Source organism: Hyperolius riggenbachi, chromosome 5 (genome assembly GCF_040937935.1).
Source record: "Hyperolius riggenbachi isolate aHypRig1 chromosome 5, aHypRig1.pri, whole genome shotgun sequence".
Classification (NCBI taxonomy): domain Eukaryota; kingdom Metazoa; phylum Chordata; class Amphibia; order Anura; family Hyperoliidae; genus Hyperolius; species Hyperolius riggenbachi.
This window is the reverse complement of record NC_090650.1, coordinates 392,756,791-392,782,754: the sequence shown is the minus strand read 5'-3', so window position 1 is coordinate 392,782,754 and position 25,964 is coordinate 392,756,791. Positions and strand designations below refer to the sequence as shown.

The following is a 25,964-nucleotide window of genomic DNA, read 5'->3' as shown; positions in this document are numbered from 1 at the left end:
GGCTTTAGTTTGTTTATTGCTTTACCAGTCCCTTATGGACAGTGGTGTAGCAATAGGGGGTGCAGAGCTTGCGACCGCATCGGGGCCCTTAGGCCAGAGGGGCCCACCCTGAACCACAGTATTAGCTCTTGATTTGTCCTGTGCTGGTAATAATCACTTCTATAGATGCTTTGAACAGTAGTGATCATTAACAAACTGCTCCCCATCCCCTTCTTGCACCTCTGACACTGCAGTTGTCCTTGGTAGGTTTACCATATCAATTGTTATGTATAGAGTGTTTGGGGGGGCCCCAATGTAAAGCTTGCACTGGGGCCCACAGCTCCTTAGCTAAGCCACTGCCGATGAAAAGAGGTATGCCACTCTCTGCCCTGGTGACTCCTGTTAATGGGAAAAGAAATAAAATAGTTCTACCCGAAGAGGACACAGACAACAAGAACAACTTCAAAAAGATTGTATCCCTACCCTAGCCCAAAGTTAAATAAAGTTACATGATGAGATTTGGAAGTAGGGATGAACAGACAAAATTCCCAAACTCAATTAATAAGGGTACATTTTTGAACCCTTCAGGCCATGGCATTAAGTGGTTAAAATCATTATTCTCAACACCCCCCCCCCCCCCCCCCCCCAGTTGGTTACTACTTACTGTAAGTGACAGCAACATAGAAGAAAAGTCATTTATGGATCATCTTACTCTGGAAGAAACATACTTCGTGTTTGTTCATATATTTAACATTTTCGCGACAGTGGTCCTTTAAATGCAAGTGGGAGCAGACCCGTAGGTCTGCATTGGGTCCATTTGCTTAAAGGGGAACTGAAGAGAGAGGTATATGGAGGCTGTCATGTTTATTTCCTTTTAATCAATACCAGTTGCCTGGCAGCCCTGCTGGTCTATTTCTCTGCAGTAGTATCTGATTAAAACCAGAAACAAGCATGCAGCTAGTCTTGTCAGATCAGACTTATAAGTCTGAACCACTGAAACACCTGATCTGCTGCATGCTTGTTCAGGGGCTATGGCTAATAGTATTAGAGGCAGAGGATCAGCAGGGCTGCCAGGCAACTGGTATTGTCTAAAAGGAAATAAACATGACAGCCTCCATACACCTCTCTCTTCAGTTCCCCTTTAATTTCGCTGCGCTGTGGAAAATGGTATATTTGGTTTGCAAGTGGGAACCGAGCCTTAGGCATGGAAGCATGAGAAACGTCTGCTAGGATGGCCATTGCCTCTGCTGTCATATTCCTAATAACAAGACCGCAGATGTGACCCTCCCTATCTGCATCTAAGAAATATACAGTAGGATAGGAGATCAAAACAAGATTTCAGGGTAATTACACAGATATTTATTGACTTATCCATGGCTCTAGTACAGCCATGTACTTAATCATAGAAGATGTGCTGCATGTCCTCTATAGCCTTGTGAATTTGAGTATAAGTAATTAGTATGTGCAGCCCAACAACTGCCATTCTCATCAAATCCACACAGGACAATGAGACAGAAGTTTAAGGGCATGTAGTGGGTTCCTATTAAAGGGAAACTCAGTGATGTTCCATTGGATAGAACAATGAATAGCATTTGTAGTTTTTGATGATTCCATTTTTTTTTGTCTTAATATCAACTGCAATTGCTAAATGTTCGCCAAAGTATCTCTCTAGTCAGTCCTCTGCTGATGCCTAACCTTGAAATCCTTGCTGAAGCCTGACTTTAACCACTGTAGGACCATAGGCTTACATCCCCCTAGTGACCAGGCTATGTTTCACTAATTAGGCCACTGCAGCTTTAAGGCCTCGCTGCAGGGCCATACAACTCAGCACACAAGTGATTCCCCCCTTTTTCTGCCCACCAACAGAGCTCTGATCCCTGCTGGGATGTTTATTTTTTTTATTTATTTGTTGTTGTTTTTTTAAATAAATTTTACTATTTATTTATTTTACATAAACCCTGCCCTCCCTCCCCCGCTAGCCAATGGCAGCGACTGGCTGTCATAGGCATCAGCCTATGACAGCGGAACGCTCCTGACCCTTTCAGGGGCACATCCGTGTCACACGGCTGTCCCCAGTACATCGCTGCCGTATGATCGCAACACTTTACCATGTAAATAGACGGCGGTTTTGCCGTCTAACAGTCTCCTAGCGGTGATCGCTGCTGGGAGACTAATGACGGAGCAGAGTACATGATCTCTGGCAAAACACGCCTATCGGCGTGATACGGTCGTTAGGAGGTTAAAGGGAATCTGAAGTGAAAATAAACTTATGACATAATGAATTGTATGTGTAGTACAGCTAATGCTGGGAATACACAATGTTTTTTTTTTTGCAGATTTACCTTCTGATTGTTTTTCTAATTGATTTCTATTCACTTCTATGAGAAAATCGATCAGAAAAACATTTACCTGTCGGAAATTATCTATCGAGTCATCTATCTGCTGAAAAAACTCATAGGGCTTGATTCACAAAGCGATGCTAACCTACTTAGCACGTCTAAAGTCTTTAGACGTGCTAACCAGGGTGCTAAGTAGGTTAGCACCGGATTTCTCAATCAGATCGCGCACAAAGTTTTGCGCGCAAAGTTTTATGCGCGCAAAGTCCTATGCGCGCGCTAAGTCCCATAGGCTTTAATGGGCACTTCGCGCGGAGAGCCCTGCGCTCTGTGCAGTACGCGCATAAAGTTTTACGCGCGAAAAGCTGGTTTAGACGTGCTAAGGGGGTTTTCACAGGCGTGCTAACAGTTAGCACTGCTTTGTGAATCAAGCCCATGGTGTATTCCCAGCATAGAAAATAGATCTTTAGTAGAACAGATATAAGTCTCCTATTGTTTCACTACAGGTAGATTTAGGAAACTTCAGTTGTTATCAATGCAAAAAAGCTTCTCTGAGCTCTACGACTTATTTAGTCAGAGAGCAATGCTATTTTCTGAAGCACTTATCTCAACCTGTCTCTCACTGTTTCTTGTTTAATTAAGGTTTTTCTGCCAGGAAGTTCAAAGGTGCAGTTTGTAAACTGCAAATATTAGAGAATGAGTCAATGTTATAGAAAAACGCTATATAACTGAAAATAAAAATATGAGACTATTTTCTTTGCTACTAATGTTGTATTAATTATCCGTGCTACACATACAATTCATTATATCATTTTTTTTATGCTTTAGTGTCACTTTAAGCATCCTGTCCCTACCCCCGCCACAAATAATGTGAATACAAAATACAAAAACAATACATTTTAGACCCTATAGATTTTAAAATTTCAAAACAATTATTTTCAAAAGCGAAAAATTTCGGTTGGGCGAGCTCAAATTTTTGATTTAGGTGCCCAATAGCCGATATTTGCATTAGTATCTATGGCGGCGCCCAAATCGTACATTAGGTGCAGGCGGTCACATTTCCTGCTTCTCACATTGGGACCTTTTTTTCTCTTCAGGTATATTTTAAAAGAAATTGCATTCATATGCACGCATAAATACAGTGGCTTGCAAAAGTATTCGGCCCCCTTGAAGTTTTCCACATTTTGTCATATTACTGCCACAAACATGAATCAATTTTATTGGAATTCCACGTGAAAGACCAATACAAAGTGGTGTACACATGAGAAGCGGAATAAAAATCATACATTATTCTAAACATTTTTTACAAATCAATAACTGCAAAGTGGGGTGTGCGTAATTATTCAGCCCCCTGAGTCAATACTTTGTAGAACCACCTGTTGCTGCAATTACAGCTGCCAGTCTTTTAGGGTATGTCTCTACCAGCTTTGCACATCTAGAGACTGAAATCCTTGCCCATTCTTCTTTGCAAAACAGCTCCAGCTCAGTCAGATTAGATGGACAGCGTTTGTGAACAGCAGTTTTCAGATCTTGCCACGGATTCTCGATTGGATTTAGATCTGGACGTTGACTGGGCCTTTCTAACACATAGATATGTTTTGTTTTAAACCATTCCATTGTTGCCCTGGCTTTATGTTTAGGGTTGTTGTCCTGCTGGAAGGTGAACCTCCGCCCTAGTCTCAAGTCTTTTGCAGTCTCCAAGAGGTTTTCTTCCAAGATTACCCTGTATTTGGCTCCATCCATCTTCCCATCAACTCTGACCAGCTTCCCTGTCCCTGCTGAAGAGAAGCACCTGCAGAGCATGATGCTGCCACCACCATATTTGACAGTGGGGATGGTGTGTTCAGAGTGATGTGCAATGTTAGTTTTCCGCCACACATAGCGTTTTGCATTTTGGCCACAAAGTTCCATTTTAGTCTCATCTGACCAGAGCACCTTCTTCCACATGGTTGCTGTGTCCCCCACATGGCTTGTGGCAAACTGCAAACGGGACTTCTTATGCTTTTCTGTTAAGAATGGCTTTCTTCTTGCCACTCTTCCATAAAGGCCAACTTTGTGCCGTGCATGACTAATAGTTGTCCTATGGACAGATTCCCCCACCTGAGCTGTAGATCTCTGCAGCTCGTCCACAGTCACCATGGGCCTCTTGACTGCATTTCTGATCAGCGCTCTCCTTGTTCGGCCTGTGAGTTTAGGTGGACAGAGTTGTCTTGGTAGGTTTGCAGTTGTGCCATACTCCTTCCATTTCTGAATGATCGCTTGAACAGTGCTCCGTAGGATGTTCAAGGCTTTGGAAATCTTTTTGTAGCCTAAGCCTGCTTTAAATGTCTCAATAACTTGATCCCTGACCTGTCTTGTGTGTTCTTTGGACTTCATGGTGTTGTTGCTCCCAACATTCTCTTAGACAACCTCTGAGGCCGTCACAGAGCAGCTGTATTTGTACTGACATTAGATTACACACAGGTGCACTCTATTTAGTCATTAGCACTCATCAGGCAATGTCTACTGGCAACTGACTGCACTCAGACCAAAGGGGGCTGAATAATTACGCACACCCCACTTTGCAGTTATTGATTTGTAAAAAAATGTTTGGAATCAGGTATGATTTTTGTTCCATGACTCACGTGTACACCACTTTGTATTGGTCGTTCATGTGGAATTCCAATAAAATCAATTCATGTTTGTGGCAGTAATATGACAAAATGTGGAAAACTTCAAGGGGGCCGAATACTTTTGCAAGCCACTGTAAGTGCAAGTAAAACTGCACAGAAGGATCTCACCAACTAACAGGTGAAGTATACAGTTAGTCATGAAAGGTATTATCGGAATCAATGCTTGTTGGTTTAATGTCTGCATTTCTACCAACTAAATGAGCACTAGCACATTCAACAAATGCTTATTTCCATGTTCAAACTGGTGCTAGTATGTGTAACACAGAGGCTTTTTTTCTAGAGAAAAAAAGTGGTGGAAGATGGTGAACTCGACAAACAATAATAATATTTACAGTATATTTGGGGCCTATATACCCTCTTTCCCTGAAATGAAGACATTCCCTAAAGAAAGTAAGCCCTAGCAGTAATTTCGAGCATGCTCGAAATATAAGCCATACTCTGAAAGTAAGCCCTAGCTGCAGTAAGGGGAAAAAGTATAGCAACTTCTATTCTGTTTCTACTAGAGCCAATGGTATCACGAGCAGGACCAAGGCTCCATCATTGGGCCAATCACTGCACTCAATGTTACTCAGCAAGTGAAGTGATCGGCCCAATAACAGAGCCAAGGTCACACCTACAAGATCATCGGCTCCAACAGAAACATAAGTTGCCGTACTTCTTCCCCATAGGCTGAAGATTGGGGACACAGCAGCATGGAGTACGGGGGAAGAAGAGGATTAGGAGGACATTGCAGGACAGTGCAACATGGAGGTAGCAGAGTAAAAAATAGAGGCGCCAAAATAGGATAAAATAAATTAAAAACCGTTTAAAATGAGGGGGTGGGTGGAACCACTACCCTCAAAAATGACCAGGCTAAATACAAGCCAGGCTTGTATTTAGCCTGGTCATTTTTGAGGGTAGTGGTTCCACCCACCCCCTCATTTTAAACGGTTTTTAATTTATTTTATCCTATTTTGGCGCCTCTATTTTTTACTCTGCATATCTTGTCCACCCCAGGTGGAGGGGTGTATCCCCATCTTCTTGCTATAGAGAGCGACTTTTTATGCCTGAGTGGGGTCAGGTAGATAATTCTCCCCACCTGTCATTACAGTGGTCGCCTGCGTGGTGACCCACACTTGTGAGTATATTCTCATTCAAATTACTTTTTTCCATATTGGCGTTACATACTACACTAGATACGGCTCTCGGTCTTTGTTTCCTGTTTTTCAAGCCAACATGGAGGTAGGGTAATTGGAGATGCAGAGGGGCATCGGAATCAAGGCCGCAGACTTGTGCCCCCACTGCTTGGTAATGTTTGTCTTTTTTGTACACTATTGACTTATACTAAGGGAAGAATAAAGCCTAAAGTGTTTTACTTGGTGCCTAACAATCTACTTATTTTTTACAGGACATCGGAGGACACCAGGAGGACATGGGAGGCAGCGGAAGACACATCAGAGGACATAGCTGACACGGGACACAGGAGGACAGGGGATGGTGGAAGACACGGGGACAGAGGGGAACACCAGGAGGACACTAAAGGTACAAGGAGGACACTGGCACACACAAGAGGTGAATCCGGTAGAGGAAGAGGCTGCACAGTGGGAAAGGCAGGAGGACACACAGCACAGGAACTTGTGTGTTCATAGAAATATAAGACATCCCCATAAGACCCTGTGTTATTTTCAGGGAAACACAGTAATAGTAGATATATCTGGCAACCTACAGATCAAAAAATACAGTGATTTTTTTAATCTGGCATCTTGCATTGCTGTGTGGCTATTGAAACACGTCTGAACATAAAACATTTTAGGAGTAAACACAAAGTTGGCATGTCCGTGTTTGCAAAGAAGCAGAGACAGACAGGCTGTTATTAGCCCACGTGAATATTCCCATGCTTTTACAAATAGTTACACGATTATTCATTTAACCAAACAGAAAGGGAAAATGTTGGTACGCTCAATCAATCTCATAACTAGCATGTGTGGAGCTCACCGACCGTGGCAATCAATCACACACAGCAATAGAGAGACAGCTCTCCTCTCACAACACACATCAATCCACTGGCTCCAATCGAGTCGAGCCAGAGATCTCTTATTTCTCCAAGCAGGACTGAATTAAACACACACTGATTCATCTACAAAGAAAAATGTAGCCGTGCGTTCCTTATCAAGTAAAGCACGGTGATGCAGTGGATGCAGTGGTTAGCGTCCCCCCCCCCCCCCTTGCAGTGCTGGGTCCCCAGTTTGAATTCCAGCCAGGACACTAGCTGCATGGAGTTTGTATATTCTTCCCTGTGTTTGCGTGGGTTTCCTCTGGGCACTCCAGTTTCCTCCTACATCCCCAAAACATACAGATAAATTAATTAGCTTCCCCCTAATTTGGCCCTAGACTACAATGGACATATGACTATAGCAGGGATTAGATTGTGAGCCCCTGAGGACAGTTAGTGACAAGACCATATACTCTATACAGCGCTGTGGAAGATGTTGGAGTTATATCAATAATAATAATAATATAACTGCAGTAATCCCTGGCCATGACTTTATATCACATTTCACATACATTAACATGAAGTACCGGTATATACAAGCGTTCTAGTTCAATGCAAGTCCAAATGTAATACCACTGTACATCCATAAGCCCTATATAGTAACAGTTTTCACTGAGGCCAGTTTCACACTGCTAACCGGTAGTGTTGGGCGAACAGTGTTCGCCACTGTTCGGGTTCTGCAGAACATCACCCTGTTCGGGTGATGTTCGAGTTCGGCCGAACACCTGATGGTGTTCGGCCTTTTAAGTTCGGGTTCGCCCCGAACTACTGAATGGCCGCCGAACAGGGCCGAACAGGGCCCCTGTTCGGCCGAACAGGGCCCTGTTCGCCCGAACATGCCGCAATACGGCCCCCCTATGGGGTCGCAGGCATAAGGGGGGAGCATGCCCCGATCGCGGGGGGGTCGGAAATTCCCCCCACCCCCTCCGCTAGCGCTCCCCCCCCTGCCCGCTTCCCCATAAAAAAAGTTTAAGGCAAGTTAAATAGTACTTGGTGGCTGGCCTGGCACTGGCAGTGGAGTGAGGAGGAGGAGGAGTCCGAGTAGCAGAGTGACGCGTTGAGGCCGGGCAGCGGGCGGTTCAGTGGTAGTACCCTTGTGGTACTTCCGCCCTTTCCCTGACCTCACGTCCTCTGCATACGAGGGTACGCGTCACGCGTACCCTCGTATGCGTCATCACGTAGAGGACGTGAGGTCAGAGAAAGGGCGGAAGTACCACAAGGGTACTACCGCTGAACCGCCCGCTGCCCGGCCTCAACGCGTCACTTATGGGGAAGCGGGCAGAGGGGGGAGCGCTAGCGGAGGGGGTGGGGGGAATTTCCGACTCCCCCCCCGCGATCGGGGCATGCTCCCCCCTTATGCCTGCGACCCCATAGGGCCCCCAAAATGGGCATGTTCGGGGGTCCCATTGACTTCCATTGAGTTCGGCGTTCGGGCCGAACATGCCGAACATCTGGCCCATGTTCGGCCTGTTCGGCCCGAACCCGAACATCCAGGTGTTCGCCCAACACTACTAACCGGCAGTATAAGACTACAGTCATTAAAAAAGGCTCTTTTTTTAAATTAAAAAAAAACTAACCATCGCAGCAGCAATCAGATGCCACCAACAGAAAGCTCTGTTGGTGGCAAGAAAAAAAGGCAGGCAGATTCATTTGTGTGATAAGTTGTATGGCCCTGCAGCACACTGTTAAAGCTGCAGAGTGCTGAAATGTAAAAATCGCCTGATCACCAGGGGGGTGTAAGCCTGTGGTCCTCAAGTGGTTAAAGAGAAAACTCAAGCCACTACAGGTTGTGTGAGACGTGCGGCTTTGCTATTCCTCTGCATGGAAAGTCAGTTTGCCTCGTGCAGCTGCGTCTGTGTCACACACTAGTAGAGGCTGCAGCGAGCGAATGGAATAATGAGGTCATATCCCACTGCCTCCCTCACATATGAATCACGCAATGACACAGCATAGATTACTGGCTACATGCAGTAGATATCAGATCAATAACAACAACAATCCAGGAATCTTAAAGAGACTCCGTAACAAAAATTGCATCCTGTTTTTTATCATCCTACAAGTTCCAAAAGCTATTCTAATGTGTTCTGGCTTACTGCAGCACTTTGTACTATCACAGTCTCTGTAATAAATCAATGTATCTTTCCCCTGTCAGACTTGTCAGCCTGTGTCTGGAAGGCTGCCAAGTTTTTCAGTGTTGTGGTTCTGCTATGAACTCCCCCTTCCAGGACCCTCTATGCACACTGCCTGTGTATTATTTAGATTAGAGCAGCTTCTCTCTTCTCTCTTATCTTTTACAAGCTGGATAAATCATCCTCTGAGCTGGCTGGGCTTTCACATAGTGAGGAATTACAGACAAGGACAAAGCTGTTTGCAGGAAGAAAAGAGCAGCCTGACACTTCAGTGCATGAGAGATGCAGGGGGAAAGAAACACACAAATGATCTCTTGAGATTCAAAAGGAAGGCTGTATACAGCCTGCTTGTGTATGGATGTATTTTCTATGTGTGGACATACTGTACATCAACCTACTTCCTGTTTTGGTGGCCATTTTGTTTGTTTATAAACAAACTTTTTAAAACTGTTTTTAACCACTTTTAATGCGACGGGGAGCGGCGAAATTGTGACAGAGGGTAATAGGAGATGTCCCCTAACGCACTGGTATGTTTACTTTTGAGTGATTTTAACAATACAGATTCTCTTTAAAGCCAATGTTACCCGACATATAAAAACAAAAGTCAGATACTCACCTAAGGAGAGGGAAGGCTCTTAGTACTAATGAGACTTCCCTCTCCTCTCCCGGTGCCCTAGGTGCAGCTCTGGCTCCCCCTTTCAAAACCCCTGCTGTGGGGGACTTCGGAAGTCTTCGGGAGCTGAGTCCTCCCGAAGACAGACGGCTCTATACTGCGCACGCGCGTCATAGAGGGCGCTCGCGCATGCGCAGTACGGAGCGGCCCTTCTTTGGGAGGCCGAGTGCTCCTGAAAACTTTCGAAATCTTCCTTCGGTGGCAGAAGTAGCAGTGTTTGACCGAACTGGTCGAATAATGCTACGGGGGATACTGAGCGGGACCGGGCACCGGGAAAGGTGAGGGAAGTCTCATTAGGACTCAGAGCCTTCCCTCTCCTTAGGTGAGTATCTGACTTTTGTTTTTATAGGTCGGGTAACATTGACTTTAAAAAGAAACCGTAACCAAGAATTGAACTTCATCCCAATCAGAAGCTGATACCCCCTTCTCCATGAGAAATCTTTTCCTTTTCTCAAACCGATCATCAGGGGGCTCTGTAAGGCTGATATTGTGGTGAAACCCCTCCCACAGTGTGATGTCAGCACCTCACAGCACTGAGGTACTGACATCACACTGTGGGAGCCTTGTTGCATTTTGGGAAATAACAGCTGTTTCCTACTGCCAAAAAAGCAAGCAACATCTCCTTCCGATGACATCACTTGCCAGCAGTAAAAATGTCACCATGTGATAAATGTCAGAATGTAAATCAGGGAGAGGAAAGATTTTACAATGGGCAAACACTGACTAAATCATGTATACATAATTATTGTAAAAATTAAGCACTTTTTTTTAAAAACATTATTTTCACTGGAGTTCCTTGCATCACAGTATTCAGTGGCATAGCTAGAGATTATGGGGCCCCATAGCAAAGCTTTCATGGGGCCCTCAGATGTAGGCACTCTTCAGCAATGCCACCTGTCCCTACCCTATGGATATGATTTATTTGAGCAATGTACGTTCTCATGCAATTTATACTGCATGCAGTCCATGGGCACTGAGACAAAGTCAGAGGGGAGAGGAACACAAGAAGGTTAATATAGAATATATCAAGTACCACCTGGCCCCCCACTGCTTCAGGGCACCATAGCAGCTGCTATGGCTGCTATGCTATTGCTACGCCCCTGACAGTATCTGTTTCTGCCTGTTACAAGTAAACGGTGCTCAGTAAGATATATTATTGCTGTTTGTGATGAAGATCACATGATTAAACTAAATTTCAGGTATTAAAAGAAAAGAAGGCACGAATTTTAAAAACAGTTTCTAACATTGCAGCCAGATCTGCCCTCCTCCTCGTGTCCTCTGGTCTGTTCCTGCCCCATAAGTGTCACTCCCCAGTTCCATGGAATTTTAAAAAAAGAGCGTCCTTGCAACTCCCTCCACTCTCCCCTCTGCATTGCTCTTCTGATGCCAGGACATGGTCTCTCTCCACTACTCTCTGCTCTCCCAAGTAATCCCTTCCCTCAAGCTTGCTAACATGGGCCCTGGTGCAATTTTTACAGTGGGACCATTAAGTCCACAGGACCTGGTGTGATTGCAACCCCTGCATTTAATATTGCTACACTACCGCTTGCTGATTATGTGATATGTCATTGATGTCAGGAATGGAAGATTCTCCTTGCTTTGTGTGGGTTGCGAGTGCTGGGCTGATCTACATGTCTGCACCTGTAGAGCTCCATTCACCACCGCATTACCAAGATTTGAAATCTATCGTAACTTCGCCAAATCTAGCTTGCTTTGTAAACACATGTGAGCACAACATACATCGTATTTCAGCAGCTTCTGCAGAGGGGTGAGGTGTATTTCTCTTCTCAGCCTCGTGTCACACTGAACTGCCCTCAGCCAATCAGTGAGGAGCAGGAATGTGGGAGGGGAGATAATAAGCTTCCCTCTCCTCGGCAATGTACCAAATAGAGCCAGGCTGACCAAGATACGAGTTATTGCAGCAGAAACATTTATGATTATACTGGAATGCTTGTAATGCGTGGGCATGATGTAGACTGCAAAATAAACACAGAGCAGTGGATAAATGGAGTAATCATTACTGTCCGTACTGTCAGTAATCATTAGTGTCCGACTCGTGCACGATACAGCTGTGCTGATAATCGGGTTTACTCAGGCTTTTCAGCAACGATGTCGTACTGAGGAGCAGAGACAGACGACTGGCTGTGAGCATACACAGCACAACACACGCTGACTCCATAGTTTATAGATATTTTGTGTCTCACTTCCGGTATGCTTTTCCCTCTAATCTCAGACAACATATCCACTCTCCACTGAAGAATGAATCCCATTTACTTCTAAGCATAACTAAACCAATCTCTGCTGTGTCCCACTGAGTATAGTTTGCTGGTCTTAATTAAAAGCAGGAAGGTTTCCATTTGAAGGAATCAATACCTCTCTTCAGAAAACCCCAGAGGACCGGAACACCACAGCATTACTGACAGACATTGTGAGGCCCAGCGACTCGTGTACCCCAGAGGGGACATTTCTCATGCTGAGGATAACTTATGTGACTAGAGTACAATTCTAAATAACAGTCTAACTGTAAAAATCAGACAGAGGGGCGTTACTACAAATTATGGGGCATCCCAGCAAACATTTGATGGGGCCCCCCAATATTCACACCCTTCCTCTTGCCAGCCACATGTGACCCTCACAGCCTGGGGGTACATCATACAAAATAAGTGTGGCCAGAGATGGATTAAGATACCCTGACCAGACATCCCGTTTTACCTGGGACATGTCCCAGGTTCAGGGTCCCCTGTCCCAGGCTGAAATGTGTCCCAGGTATTGTCCCTCTTTTGACCGCTGGGTGTCCCAGCCGTGGGACTCTGTGGACGCATGAGGTAATGTTTGCCTCATTTACTATTTGCGGAGTCAGAGTAATCATTTTCTGCTGCATTTCATGTGTCAGAGGTAACGGTAGTTGCATTTCATTTGTCGGAGGTAACGGTAGTTGCATTTCATGTGTCGGAGGTAACGGCTATTGCAATTCCTGTGTCAGAGGTAACGGTTGCTGCAGTTATTATTTGATGAGACTGCATTTGAAACTTTGGTGTTATTGTTGCAGCATTTGGCATTTTGGGGGCTCTTTCTGCAGATTTTGCAGACAATCCCACCATAGTCATAATCTAATGTCCTACGATATTATGTATTTATATAGCACTGGCATCTAAGGAAGCAGTTCACAGAGAATGTAGTCATGTCCTTGGCGGAGCTCACGATCTAATCTTAGCCATAGTCTAATGTCTAATGTCCCGCCATATCGTTATCGTGTATTTATGTAGCACTTGCATCTTCTGCAGCACTTTACATAGTGCATAGTCATGTCCTGGACTGACATCCATGATGCAAATCTCCCATTTCACTACATCATTGTGGGAACACTGCTTTCTTGTGTGTTTGGGGAACATTGCCTAATTACCCTTAGGGTCACATTGCCTACCTGTGTTTTGGGAGGAAACTCTGAACCACTGCCTCAGAGTTACATTACAGTTCACTCCGCCCACACCATGTCCTGGACACACCAATTTGCCCACCATAGTCATGGACATGCCCATTTTTGGCGCAGCACATTTTGCGTGCCGTACTAGCACCCCCCTCCATCCCAGGTTGAGCCAAGAAAAATCTGGCCACTGTAATTAAGATGTAATGGGGCCCTAGGCAAGGTAGTAGATTTGGGGCCCGTTTGTGTTCTTTTTGGTAAGCTGAAGTGAAGAGAGAGGTCAGAGAAGGTGGCTGGTGGGCCCCTTGACACTCACTAGTCCCCAGGCACCTGCCTAGGTTGCCTGGCGGATGATCCTGCTCTGAGTGTGGCCATCATAATCTTCACACCTACAACAAGTGTAGCCACCAAAACACCTGATTTGAAGGTTGGACCCCTTTATCAGAGGGAGTGCAGTAATAGTTTGGACCCCCTTACAGCTTTGGTCCCCCCTGCGGTCGCAGTGGCTTCTTCCCTCTAGCTATACCCCGATCAGTGAATGGAAAATACAGTAGATGGAAAATAATCCAATATGGTGCGATTCACTAAGCATTACGGCATTCAGTAAACCAGAAAAAAATTATTTTACCAATCTTTTTCTGAAATGTCAATTCACTACGGCTGTTACCACATGGAACATTGGAATTACCGACCAGTGAGCTGAATCACCAACTTGTGAGGTAAATAAATGTCTATTCACAAAGATCAGAGCATGCGGTAACACAAGTGAGATGTTCGGTATTTATCTCCAGTCTGGAGCTGTCGGTAACTAACAATTAGCCATTTGGAAAGTTTTACAGATAAGAGGAAAGGGAGCAGCGAAAAAGTGAAAATGAATTAAATGATTAAAATAAGAAAGTTACTAATAAAAACATATTTCCATAATTTCACAATATTATTAATATGTAGTAGTTAAAAATCTCACTAATACTATAAATGCGAATGTTTGGATGGTTGTTACTCAATCACGCAACAATGGTTGAACGGATTTGAATGAAATTTGGCAAACACACATTACACTACCTGGAATAACATATAGGATGCTTTTCATCCCCATAACCAAAAAGTAGGCGGAGACAAATACAAATTTCACTGGGAATATGTAAACTGCAGCCATTCTTACACTGGTAATGGCAGGGTTCTCAAACTTTGCACAGTTGGTCACTGAGTGACTGGTATTCATATTCAGAAAAGTGGGGGGAGCCTAAAAAAAGCCAATTAAAATTCACCTATTGATTATCAAGGGGAATATTTCATTGCTGCCATTCTTGCACTGTTAATGGCTCAAGTCTCAAACATGGTACAGTTGGTCATTGGGTGAGTGGGGTTCAAAATCAGAGGTGCAGCCACAGCCAATCAGATTTGTTTCATTTCAATGCAAATTATTTATGCCAAAGACCGCAAAGCTCACAAACTAGGTCATTGAGTAGTTGAGTAATTGTGTGTTATGCTGGGCATACACGGGTCGATCTGGTGGCCGATTAGCTGCTGGATCGACCCCCGGCGTGTCCCCGCTCGTCCGCGTGGATCGATTCCCGCTCGTCCCCGTCGGTGCTTCTTATCACCTGCTCGATTCGCCACTATTGTCCGCCTGCGGGGATCGAGCGCGTAATCGATCCCCGCGGTGATCGGACACGTCGGATATTATCAATTGAGCCATCAGGCTCGATTGATAATCCTCCCCTCGACGCTGTGTATGCCCAGAATGAGGGTTAGATAAAGTGGGCGGAGCCAACACCAGCCAAATAAATAACGCAGGGCCATCAACTAGTGGTTAATAAGAAACGAATGGTTTTTTTATGTTAATTTTATACACCTCGGACTTGCACTTTACATTAGTATAACAGTATAATAAAAAAAGGCTATTTGCATCACATCTTTCATCCATTTTCCCTGCACTGCAGTAATCCATCAAATACGAAATTAAATACCACATGATTCCTTAAAATACTGAATGAAATACTGCACAAGGTAAACATTTTAGTGAATGGCCATGCAGTTTTTTGTTAACTTAAAGCGGACCCAAACCAAACATTTTTTTAATTCAAAATATTTAGTTGCACCACTCTGACACATACAAAGATAAATAAAAACTCCTTTAAGCCTATGAGCATTTCAGTGCATGCTTTTCACCCTTCTCTTTTCATAGCTAGGGTTATACTGGGGGCAGCCATTAGCAATTCCTCCATTGCCGGACACCACCTACTCCACCAGTTTGCTGGAAAAATCCCGGCAATTTGAAAGGAAGGGAGGGGTTCCTCCAATAAATGTAAAATATTTTATATTTGTCATCATGCAGCTGAAAAAAGGCTGCTATTTATTATTATAATTTATTATAATTTAGAAAATTTTATTTCTGAAATCTTGTATTTTTAATTTGGGTCCACTTTAACGAACTATAACTGCATGTGTGAAAATCTTGGTGAATTCGGAAAAAAAGTCTAAAAACCTGAAGCTACCTGCCGTAGTTTCACATATTATGCAGTGTGATCGCCTGTTCTAATGTTAAAGTAGAACTAAACTAATAATTTCCTCTCTGCCCTAAAAGATTAGTCACAGCATGATAACTTTTAGGGGAAAAAATACTTAATTACGATTTATGGAAATCCTCAGAAAAAATTAAGTTTAAACTTGGATTCACTCTCCAGTAGGCACTGAAAGGGTTATGAGCAGAAAGCCTTTGCAGAGATCCCAGAAGAGTTCCTGCAGTCTATTCACAGCTAATGATAAGACTGTTTGATCTGGCTAAACAAAACAGAGAACAGCACAGTGAATTTCTTAAAGGGAACCTAAACTGAGACCGATATGGATTTTTCCTTTTAAAATAATACTAGTTGCCTGGCTCTCCTGCTGATGCTGTGTCTCTAATACTTTTAGCCACAGCCCCTCAACATGCATGCAGATCAGGTGCTCTGGTTGAAATGCAGCCACTACTGCAGCCAAAGAGATCAGCCGGACTGACAAGCAACTCTTATTGTTTAAAAGGAAACATCCATATGCCTCTCAGTTAAGGTTCACTTTAATATATGTGGGATAAAGACTTTTTATTGTATGCTGTGCAAGAGTTTAGGTCCACCTTAAAGAGAATCTGTATTGTTAAAATCGCACAAAAGTAAACATACCAGTGCGTTAGGGGACATCTCCTATTACCCTCTGTCACAATTTCGCCACTCCTCGCCGCATTAAAAGTGGTTAAAAACAGTTTTTAAAAGTTTGTTTATAAACAAACAAAATGGCCACCAAAACAGGAAGTAGGTTGATGTACAGTATGTCCACACATAGAAAATACATCCATACACAAGCAGGCTGTATACAGCCTTCCTTTTTAATCTCAAGAGATCATTTGTGTGTCTCTTTCCCCCTGCAGCTATCTTCCACTGAAGTGTCAGGCTGTTTCTTCCTGCAGAGTGCAGACAGCTCTGCCTGTATGTAATTCCTCAGTATGTGAAAGCCCAGCCAGCTCAGAGGAGGATTTATCCAGCTTGTAAAATATAATAGAGCAGAGAGAAGCTGCACTAATCTAAATAATACACAGGCAGTGTGCAGAGAGGGGCCTGGAGGGGGGAGATGCATCACAGAACCACAACACTGAAGAACTTGGCAGCCTTCCAGACACAGGCCGACAAGTCTGACAGGGGAAAGATACATTGATTTATTACAGAGATGGTGATAGTAGAACGTGCTGCAGTAAGCCAGAGCACATTAGAATAGATTTTGGAACTTGTAGGATGGAAGAAAACTGGATGAAATTTTTGTTACGGAGTCTCTTTAAGTACAAAAAAATTGAATCCCCCATCCCAAAAAGGAGGTATGGTAATACAATCAGGGGAACCAACAATGCTATCTGGTCACCCTCTTAACCACTTGCCGACCGCGCACTCATACCGCGCATCGGCAAAGTGGCAGCTGCAGGACCAGCGACGCAGTATTGCGTCGCCAGCTGCAGGCTGATTAATCAGGAAGCAGCCGCTCGCGCGAGCGGCTGCTTCCTGTCAATTCACGGCGGGGGGCTCCGTGAATAGCCTGCGGGCCGCCGATGGCGGCTCGCAGGCTAAATGTAAACACAAGCGGAAATAATCCGCTTTGTTTACATTGTACGGCGCTGCTGCGCAGCAGCGCCGTAAGGCAGATCGGCGATCCCCGGCCAATCAGCGGCCGGGGATCGCCGCCATGTGACAGGGGACGTCCTGTCACTGGCTGCACAGGACGGATAGCGTCCTGTGCAGCCCGGAACACCAGGGGGGCCAGGTAGGAGAGGGAGGGGGGGGGGGGGATTTCACCGCGGAGGGGGGCTTTGAGATGCCCCCCCCCCCCGCAACACCGGCAGGCAGGAGAGATCAGACCCCCCAGCACATCATCCCCATAGTGGGGGAAAAAGGGGGGCGATCTGATCGCTCTGGATGCACCCTGATCTGTGCTGGGGGCTATAGAGCCCACCCAGCACAGATCACAAATAACAGCGCTGGTCCTTAAGGGGGGGGGGGGGTAAAGGGTGGGTCCTCAAGTGGTTAATAAGATATAATAATAAAATCGAACATAGTGACTCCAGCGCTGGAGACTTGGGCGCAGCCGGCGCCACCATAGGCCGTAATAGGAATTACGGCTATAGCAGCACACAGGGAGTAATGTTGGCGCCGTCAGAAGACTGAGCTGAAGTTACTTTTAAAACACAATAATTTGGCTTCCAATTACTGGAATCATACATGATTCTAAACATGTTTTACAAATAAATAACTGCAAAGTGAGGTGTGCGTAATTATTCAGCCCCTTTGGTCTGAGTGCAGTCAGTTGCCCATAGACATTGCCTGATGAGTGCTAATGACTAAAAGTGCACCTGTGTGTAATCTAATGTCAGTACAAATACAGCTGTTCTGTGACGGCCTCAGAGGTTGTCTAAGAGAATATTGGGAGCAACAACACCATGAAGTCCAAAGAACACACCAGACAGGTCAAGGATAAAGTTATTGAGAAATGAAAAGCAGGCTTAGGCTACAAAAAGATTTCCAAAGCCTCGAACATCCCACGGAGCACAGTTCAAGCGATCATTCAGAAATGGAAGGAGTATGGCACAACTGTAAACCTACCAAGACAAGGCCATCCACCTAAACCCACAGGCCGAACAAGGAGAGCGCTGATCAGAAATGCAGTCAAGAGGCCCATGGTGACTCTGGATGAGCTGCAGAGATCTACAGCTCAGGTGGGGGAATCTGTCCATAGGATAACTATTAGTCGTGCACTGCACAAAGTTGGCCTTTATGGAAGAGTGGCAAGGAGAAAGCCATTGTTAACAGAAAAGTATAAGAAGTCCCGTTTGCAGTTTGCCACAAGCCATGTGGGGGACACAGTAAACATGTGGAAGAAGGTGCTCTGGTCAGATGAGACCAAAATAGAACTTTTTGGCCAAAATGCAACACGCTATGTGTGACGGAAAACTAACACTGCATATCATTCTGAACACACCATCCCCACTGTCAAATATGGTGGTGGCAGCATCATGCTCGGGGGGGTGCTTCTCTTCAGCAGGGACAGGGAAGCTGGTCAGAGTTGATGGGAAGATGGATGGAGCCAAATACAGGGCAATCTTGTAAGAAAACCTCTTGGAGTCTGCAAAAGACTTGAGACTGGGGCGGAGGTTCACCTTCCAGCAGGACAACGACCCTAAAGATAAAGCCAGGGCAACAATGGAATGGTTTAAATTAAAACATATCCATGTGTTAGAATGGCCCAGTCAAAGTCCAGATCTGACAAACAGCTTGTCAGAGCTGGCTGTGTTTATCTCTATAGTGTCAGTCTGCTGCTCTCCCCGCCTCCTGCAGAACTCCAGTCCCCGCCTGCATCCCTTCCCTCCCTGCTGATTGGAAGGAAGGGACAGGGGCCAGAGCTATGCAGGAGTGCGGGGGAGCAGCTGAGACTGACACTACATATGTAAACACAGCCTCACAGCATGGCTGTGATTTATGAGGGATTGCAGAGTGCAGGGGGACCTTAGTGGGGTTTGGGATAGCAACAGAGGCTGGGCTGTATAGGCAGATCCAGCTTCTGTATGCAGATAACATTCTTTAAACACACCTCGGGTTCTCTTTAAAGCTTGGCAAGTAACATTTTATAGAGGGAGGAATCATCGGAACTGTGTGCATTTGCCTCTCAATTCAGCTAGAGATTCATTACTGTATTTTTATTATGATTATGGTAAAGTACATCATTTATGTACTATTACAAATTGACCATTGTAGTCCCTTACACACTCCAATGAGTTCTGGGTCACCATGAGCTTGCTGGTTAGTCTGTGCCTCTCGGTGTTACAAGCCCTACTCCATAGAGCCAAATTAATCTATTCTATGCACTGATGAGGATCAAACAATCCGAAACAGTCTGTATGCATGTTGGATTATTATGGCTCTGTACAAATTAACAAGATGACACATCATTGCATTCCAGCGGTTCTGGAGGTGTGTTTAGCTTCTAAGGGTAACAATGGTTAATTTGCATATATTCAGCAGTGTTGCTCTGGGAGACATCTCAAGCTCACTCCAACCTGAATTATCGCAAATTCTTTCTGTTTTAAGAAAGTAAACTTTTGTTTTGCTCTACAAATTGATGTTTATGACTTTTTTTAGAGCTTCTCTTGAGCCTTTAACTGGTAATGTTTTGCTTTAGAATAGGTTCTTTTTTTTTACTGATATCCTGTAGAGATATACTAAATATACTTTAGCCTTATCGCAGTTGAAGGTGTTAGTCCATGTAAAGGTGGGCCTGAACTCTTGCACAGCACACAATGAAGAATCTTTATTCCACATATAGTTGCTGAGGAATTTAATTCTCTGTGTTTCAAAGATTAGATCAAAGTGCCTAATTAGAGCTCTGCCTATGCAGCTCTGGTGTATGCTGAGGCTAAACCCTTTAACCATTTCGGCCCGCGGGGATTTTTTACCTTATGCATCAGAGCAATTTTCACCTCCCATTCATTCGCTAATAACTTTATCACTACTTAACACAATTTATTGATCTATATCTTGTTTTTACCGCCACTAATTAGGCTTTCTTTGGGTGGTACATTTTGCTAAGAATTATTTTTTTTCTAAATGCATTTTAACAGGATTAATAAGAAAAAAATTCATTATTTCTCAGTTTTCGTCCGTTATAGCTTTAAAATAATCCACGCTACCATAATCAAAACTTATGTATTTTATTTGCCCGTTTGTCTCGGTTATTACACCATTTACATTTTGTCCCTATCACAATGTATGGCGCCAATATTTTATTTGGAAATAAAGGTGCATTTTTTCCGTTTTGCGTCCATCACTATTTACAAGCTTATAATTTAAAAAATGTTTGTAGTATACCCCCTTCAAATGCATATTTAAAAAGTTCAGACCCTTAGGTAACTATTTATGTCTTCTCAATCACCGGAAGCACAAGGAGGATAGGGAAACTGTTTTTTGCAGAAAGACTGAAGCCTCTAGTAAGAGCGCTTCGGTTTTTCTGCTGGAGACACGGATCGGCGAACCATGTTCCCGTTCACTGATCCCAGGGCTACCGGGGGACAGCATGGGGGTGCGATCGCGCGCGGGTGCGCACTGAAGCGCGGCACCGCAGCAGAGCAGCCACCTGGACGTGAGCATCACGTCCGGGCGGCAGAAATGGTTAAAAAGTGAAATCTAGTAAAACTTTAGGTTTTTTTCTAGGATTTCTATAAATTGTGATGAAGAAATGTTTCTCCATAAAGGTTATCATGCTGTGGCCCTTTTTTACACCAGAGATGAAGTTATGAGTTTAGTTCAGTATGAGTTATGAGTTTAGTTTAGTAATCAAATTCCATTTACCCATTGCATTGTGTTTTTTATGTAGTCTACATGCAGTCTGCATTGCAAGCATTCCAATACAGTCATAAATGTTTATGCTGTGCTCACATGTTTACAAAGCAAGCTAGATATAATAGTACAGACTCTAGGAGGGAAAAAAAAGAGTAAGGGCTCTTTTACACTACAAGAGTTTTTGTAGGAGCTTTGTAATTTTAAAAGCTCTTGTTAATGTTATCCTTTGTGTGTGTGTTCACACAGGAGCGATGTGACTTTGTAAAAATCCCCCATAGCATTGCAATAGCAAGAGCTTTTAAAATCTCTAGCATTTAAAAAGCTCTTGTAGTGTGAATCTACCATTAGGGAGGAAATTACATCAGGATCGACTTCAGTCGGAGGCAATAAAGATGGAAAATGCCTGGAACAGTTTCTATTTATTTACTATATAAAATTCACTGCTATCATAATGTGGACAGTACAATACATATGTAAGTAGAACAGTTATTTATCTACTTATATATGTGGGGGTTTTTTTTTTGCTGGGATAGTATGGCTGTCCCTGCTGCTATACGTGAGCAAGAAGGAATTTAATTTTATGCAGCCATGCAAGACCAGCAAATGTTGGACAATAACATAAAAATGTGTTTTGTGTTATTGTCAGACGTTTGCTGGTCTTCTGGATTTACATGAATGTAATATGTGGTGAGGTCTCATAAAAGAGGAAAACCTTTCAACGATGACTTCTTAAAGGGCAACTGCAGTGAGAAGAATATGTAGGCTGCCATATTTATTTCCTTTTAAACAATACCAGTTGCCTGGCATCCCTAATGGTCTATTTGGCTGCAGTAGTGTCTGAATCACACCAGAAACAAGCATGCAGATAATCTTGTCAGATCTGACAATAATGTCAGAAACACCTGATCTGCTGCATGCTTGTTCAGGGTCTATGGCTAAATGTATTAGAGGCAGATGTAAGCAAGAATCATGTAATCTGCATTAATTTAAAGAAAAGAAAACAAAAAAACAATAGTTCTCCCCGAGATCGTGTGGGTTTCCTCTGGGCACTCCAGTTTCCTTATCTGACAGATCCCAAAAATAATATATATAAGTTAATTGGCTTCCCCCACCCATAACTGGTCTTGGACTATGGCAGGGATTAGGTTGTGAGCCCCTCTGAGGTACAGATAAGTGACAAGACAATATACTCTGTACAGCGCTGCAGAAGATGTCGGCGCTACTTAAATACTAACTAAAACAATAAATACAAATATCAGTGTCATCTTCTTATAATCTTGTTCTCATATATTCATAATCTTGATTTGAGGGTAAGTATCCTCTTTATTTAGCAGTATTACTTAATTTAAAACTTTCAAACCAACCAATAAAAAATCCTGTTTTTTGACACTGAAAGCTCTGTGCTCATTTCAGACAAAAGTTTGTGAAAAAAGGATAATCTATATGATGAAAGCACCCCAGCCAGTTATAAAATGGCCATTATTATGTTGTACAGCTTTGTCTCCTTATTTCAAAATGTTGGCAGCTCTACATTTGACGGACAGCATGCATGTTTGGGACGTTTGTATACAGCAGACAGTCACCTGTTTGGCAACAAAGTGTTCCTGGCTGTTATTTTTTAAACACTGCCACCCCTAATAAGGGCTGATCTGCAAAACCCAACAAAAGAAAAAACTACCCAAATGAAGTTAGTCCCCCAGGGAGTTTAGGGGTCTTCTGCATGGCAGGAAGTCACTATGACATCAGATGCATGGCTGACCAGTGACAGGGGTCAGTATGTGGTTGGTGAAGATGATGATGATGATGAGGTGATAGGGTGACTGCTCTCACCAGGGTGTATTGATCCTCTCTTGTCCCTCACCGTAGATTCCGCTGAGCTGTGCTCCTCCGGACAGGCATGTCCCAGTCCTGTTGGGGGGACCTCAGTGTCCGTACTGGTCAGCCAGGTGGACTCGGTCTCCCTCGTCCAGCTCTCGTAATAGCGAGGCTCGATAGCGTCGGCTCTGCTTCCTCCGCAGCCCATCGCGCCCTGCCTGACACCGCTGCGTTTATCCAGACCTGGAATACAGGCAGATGTGCAAACACGCCGCCAGATAATAGCACAGCCAACAGATGAGCCCAGGTGAGGTCTATGTCCATTCAGCGGGGTCCTGGGAGGCACATTGTGAAGCTGAGGAGGAAGAAGGCAGCAATGGGGTGCAGGGATGGAGCAGGAGGGGGGGTTGTGGCTATAAAGTGATTATTCTTCCACACTGTTCTCTGCATGCCTGTCTCTTGCAGTGTTCCCTTCCATGCAGTGCTCTGCCTCTTCTGCACAATCAGTGCATCATGCTCTCACTAATAAACATGAGGCTCCCCCCTAATGGATAGGAGTGAGGGCTGAGTGCTGACGTCTTGCCTCTGGGAGATGCAGGAGGTTCTGGCTGACTCCTGGATGTGAGAAGGATGCAGCAGCAGCTCTTTGTGTTGGTGTCACAGACATAACGTGAGGAAGGTGGGGTTTTATAGATTGTAGCTTTCCCCCCTCTCCCTCCCCGGAGCCCAGCAGCAGAGCATTGATTAGGATGGGGCGTGACGTCACTACACATTCAGCGCTGCTCATACACGTGTGTTGCTGCAGCAGCATTAGCAGCCTCCTCTCCCCAGGCTTCACCGTGCCTCCCCTATTGTGCCGTCTCAGAGATTCGGCGCTGTAGAGAATCCCCAATGCAAAACATCTGCGTGGGTTCACGTCATCCTACGTCGGTGGCATTAGAAGGGGTGGCCTTGGGCTGCAGGCTTCACCTGGACTGCATTGTTTTAGGGCTTATGCCTAAACTGCTGGATAAAATAACAGCAGGTCTGAAACACATGGGGCTGCACTTGCTACACCCCACCCACACCTAGGCAGGTGTCAATTAAGGTGGCCATTAAAGCGGAACTGAATAGTAAAAAAAAAACAAAAAGTGTTTCACTTACCTGGGGCTTCTGCCAGCCCCTTACAGCCTTACTGTCCCATGCTGGTCCTCCTGCACAATCCTTCGTTCTCCCGCCGCCAGCTAGTTTCGTTGCCGATCTCACGGAAACCGGACTTGCGCATCCCTAAATGAGCATCTTTCTCTGAGTTCCCGCCCGCAATAGCGTCCTGCGCTAAAAGTCGACTGTATCTAAACTAGCTGGCGGCGGGAGAACGGAGGATCATGGAGAATCGTTGCGTTGTGGGACAGGAAGGCTGCAAGGGATCCATCTGAAAATGGCGCCTGCGAATAATGGCGCACGGTGTTGCCGCTAATTCGTTTGACGCTAATTCGTTTGACACTTTTCGCTATTTAACATTAAAGCCTTATCGCTATTTAACGTTAAAGCCTTATTGTTATTTAGCGTTAACACACAGAACCCTTTCTGTACCTATTACTAACCGTAAGACCCCCCTGGTGGTGCCTAACCCTAACCACCCCCCTGGTGGTGCCTAACCCTAACCACCCCCCTGGTGATGCCTAACCCTAACCACCCCCTGGTGGTGCCTAACCCTAACTACCCCCCTGGTGATGCCTAACCCTAACCACCCCCTGGTGGTGCCTAACCCTAACTACCCCCCTGGTGGTGCCTAACCCTAACTACCCCCCTGTTGGTGCCTAACCCTAACTACCCCCCGGTGGTGCCTAACCCTAACCACCCCCCTGGTGGTGCCTAACCCTAACCACCCCCCTGGTGGTGCCTAACCCTAACCACCCCCCTGGTGGTACCTAAACACCCCCTGGTGGTGCCTAACCCTAACCACCCCTCTGGTGGTGCCTAACCCTAAGCACCCTCCTGGTGGTGCCTAACCCTAAGACCTCCCTGGTGGTGCCTAACCCTAAATCTCCCCTGGGGATGCCTAACCCTAACCTTGACAGTGTTACATTAAATCCACTCACTGTTTTGCAGTTAAATAACTTCTGCAGTCTCTTTTGTGTAGGTTAGCTATTGATAAATAACGTTACTGTGCACAATAACGTCTGCTGTTTGGCATATGAACGGCACTATTGATAAATAACGTAAGTGTGTACCATTTTTCTTCTTTTTTCCCTGTGCGCCATTATTATGCAGTACTAACGATAAATAGCGATTCGCGTATCTTTTAAATGTGGCACCATTTTTATGCATAGCTAGGTGCTGTGCGCCATTATTCACTGATCCGGGCTGCAAGGGGCTGGCAGAAGCCCCAGCCCCAGGTAAGTGAAACACTTTAGTTTTTGTTTTGTTTTTTACTATTCAGTTAAACTTTAACGACACAAATCCGTGGCTGATCGTTTTGCCATGGTAATTGATCGGAAATGATCAGTTGTGCCCATTAAAGCAAACCTGAAGCGATTATGATAAAAAACAGATACTAAGGACGGGGAAGACTCTGGGTCCTATAGAGCCTTCCTGTTCATCTTACGGTTCCTGCGTTCCAGCGCTGGCTCCCTCATTCAACTCTCCCACAGCGGGAGGCTTTGGGAGACTGAATGCTCCCGAAGATGGGTGGCCCCATACTGTGCATGCACGAGAGAGTGCGCTTGTGCATGTGCAGTACGAAGTTGCCCGTCTTTGGGAAAACGCGAACTCCCAAACACTTCAGAAGCCTCCCACGGCAGAAGACAGCATTCTCCAACCCATGACAGCGCTGGAACGAGGGGACCGTAGGAGGAACGGGAAGGCCCTATAGGACTCAGAGCCTTCCTCCCCTTTTCATCGCGTTCCCCTCTGCAATAGCAGAGATGCGAAGAAAGGATACGCGTGGCAGGGCTGCGCTGGCATCGACTTAGAAGTCTACAGCACGGAACGGAGCTGGCGGCGGGAGAACGGCGGCTCGGGCAGGACCAGCGAGGGACAGGGTGGCTGCTGGGGGTTTAGGGAAGCCCC

The 25,964-nt window shown here is 44.9% G+C and overlaps 1 protein-coding gene across 1 annotated transcript in view; it reads right to left on the bottom strand.

The window, feature by feature from the left end:
* The window catches only part of BAALC (BAALC binder of MAP3K1 and KLF4), a 98,142-nt gene extending 74,479 nt beyond the window's left edge, over positions 1-23,663 (bottom strand). Inside the window, exon 1 of the mRNA XM_068234906.1 lies at positions 22,929-23,663. Coding sequence (XP_068091007.1) covers positions 22,929-23,121 — 193 coding nt within the window. The 5' untranslated portion in view covers positions 23,122-23,663. The remainder of the gene's footprint in view (positions 1-22,928) is intronic.
* Positions 23,664-25,964: the final 2,301 nt, after the last annotated feature.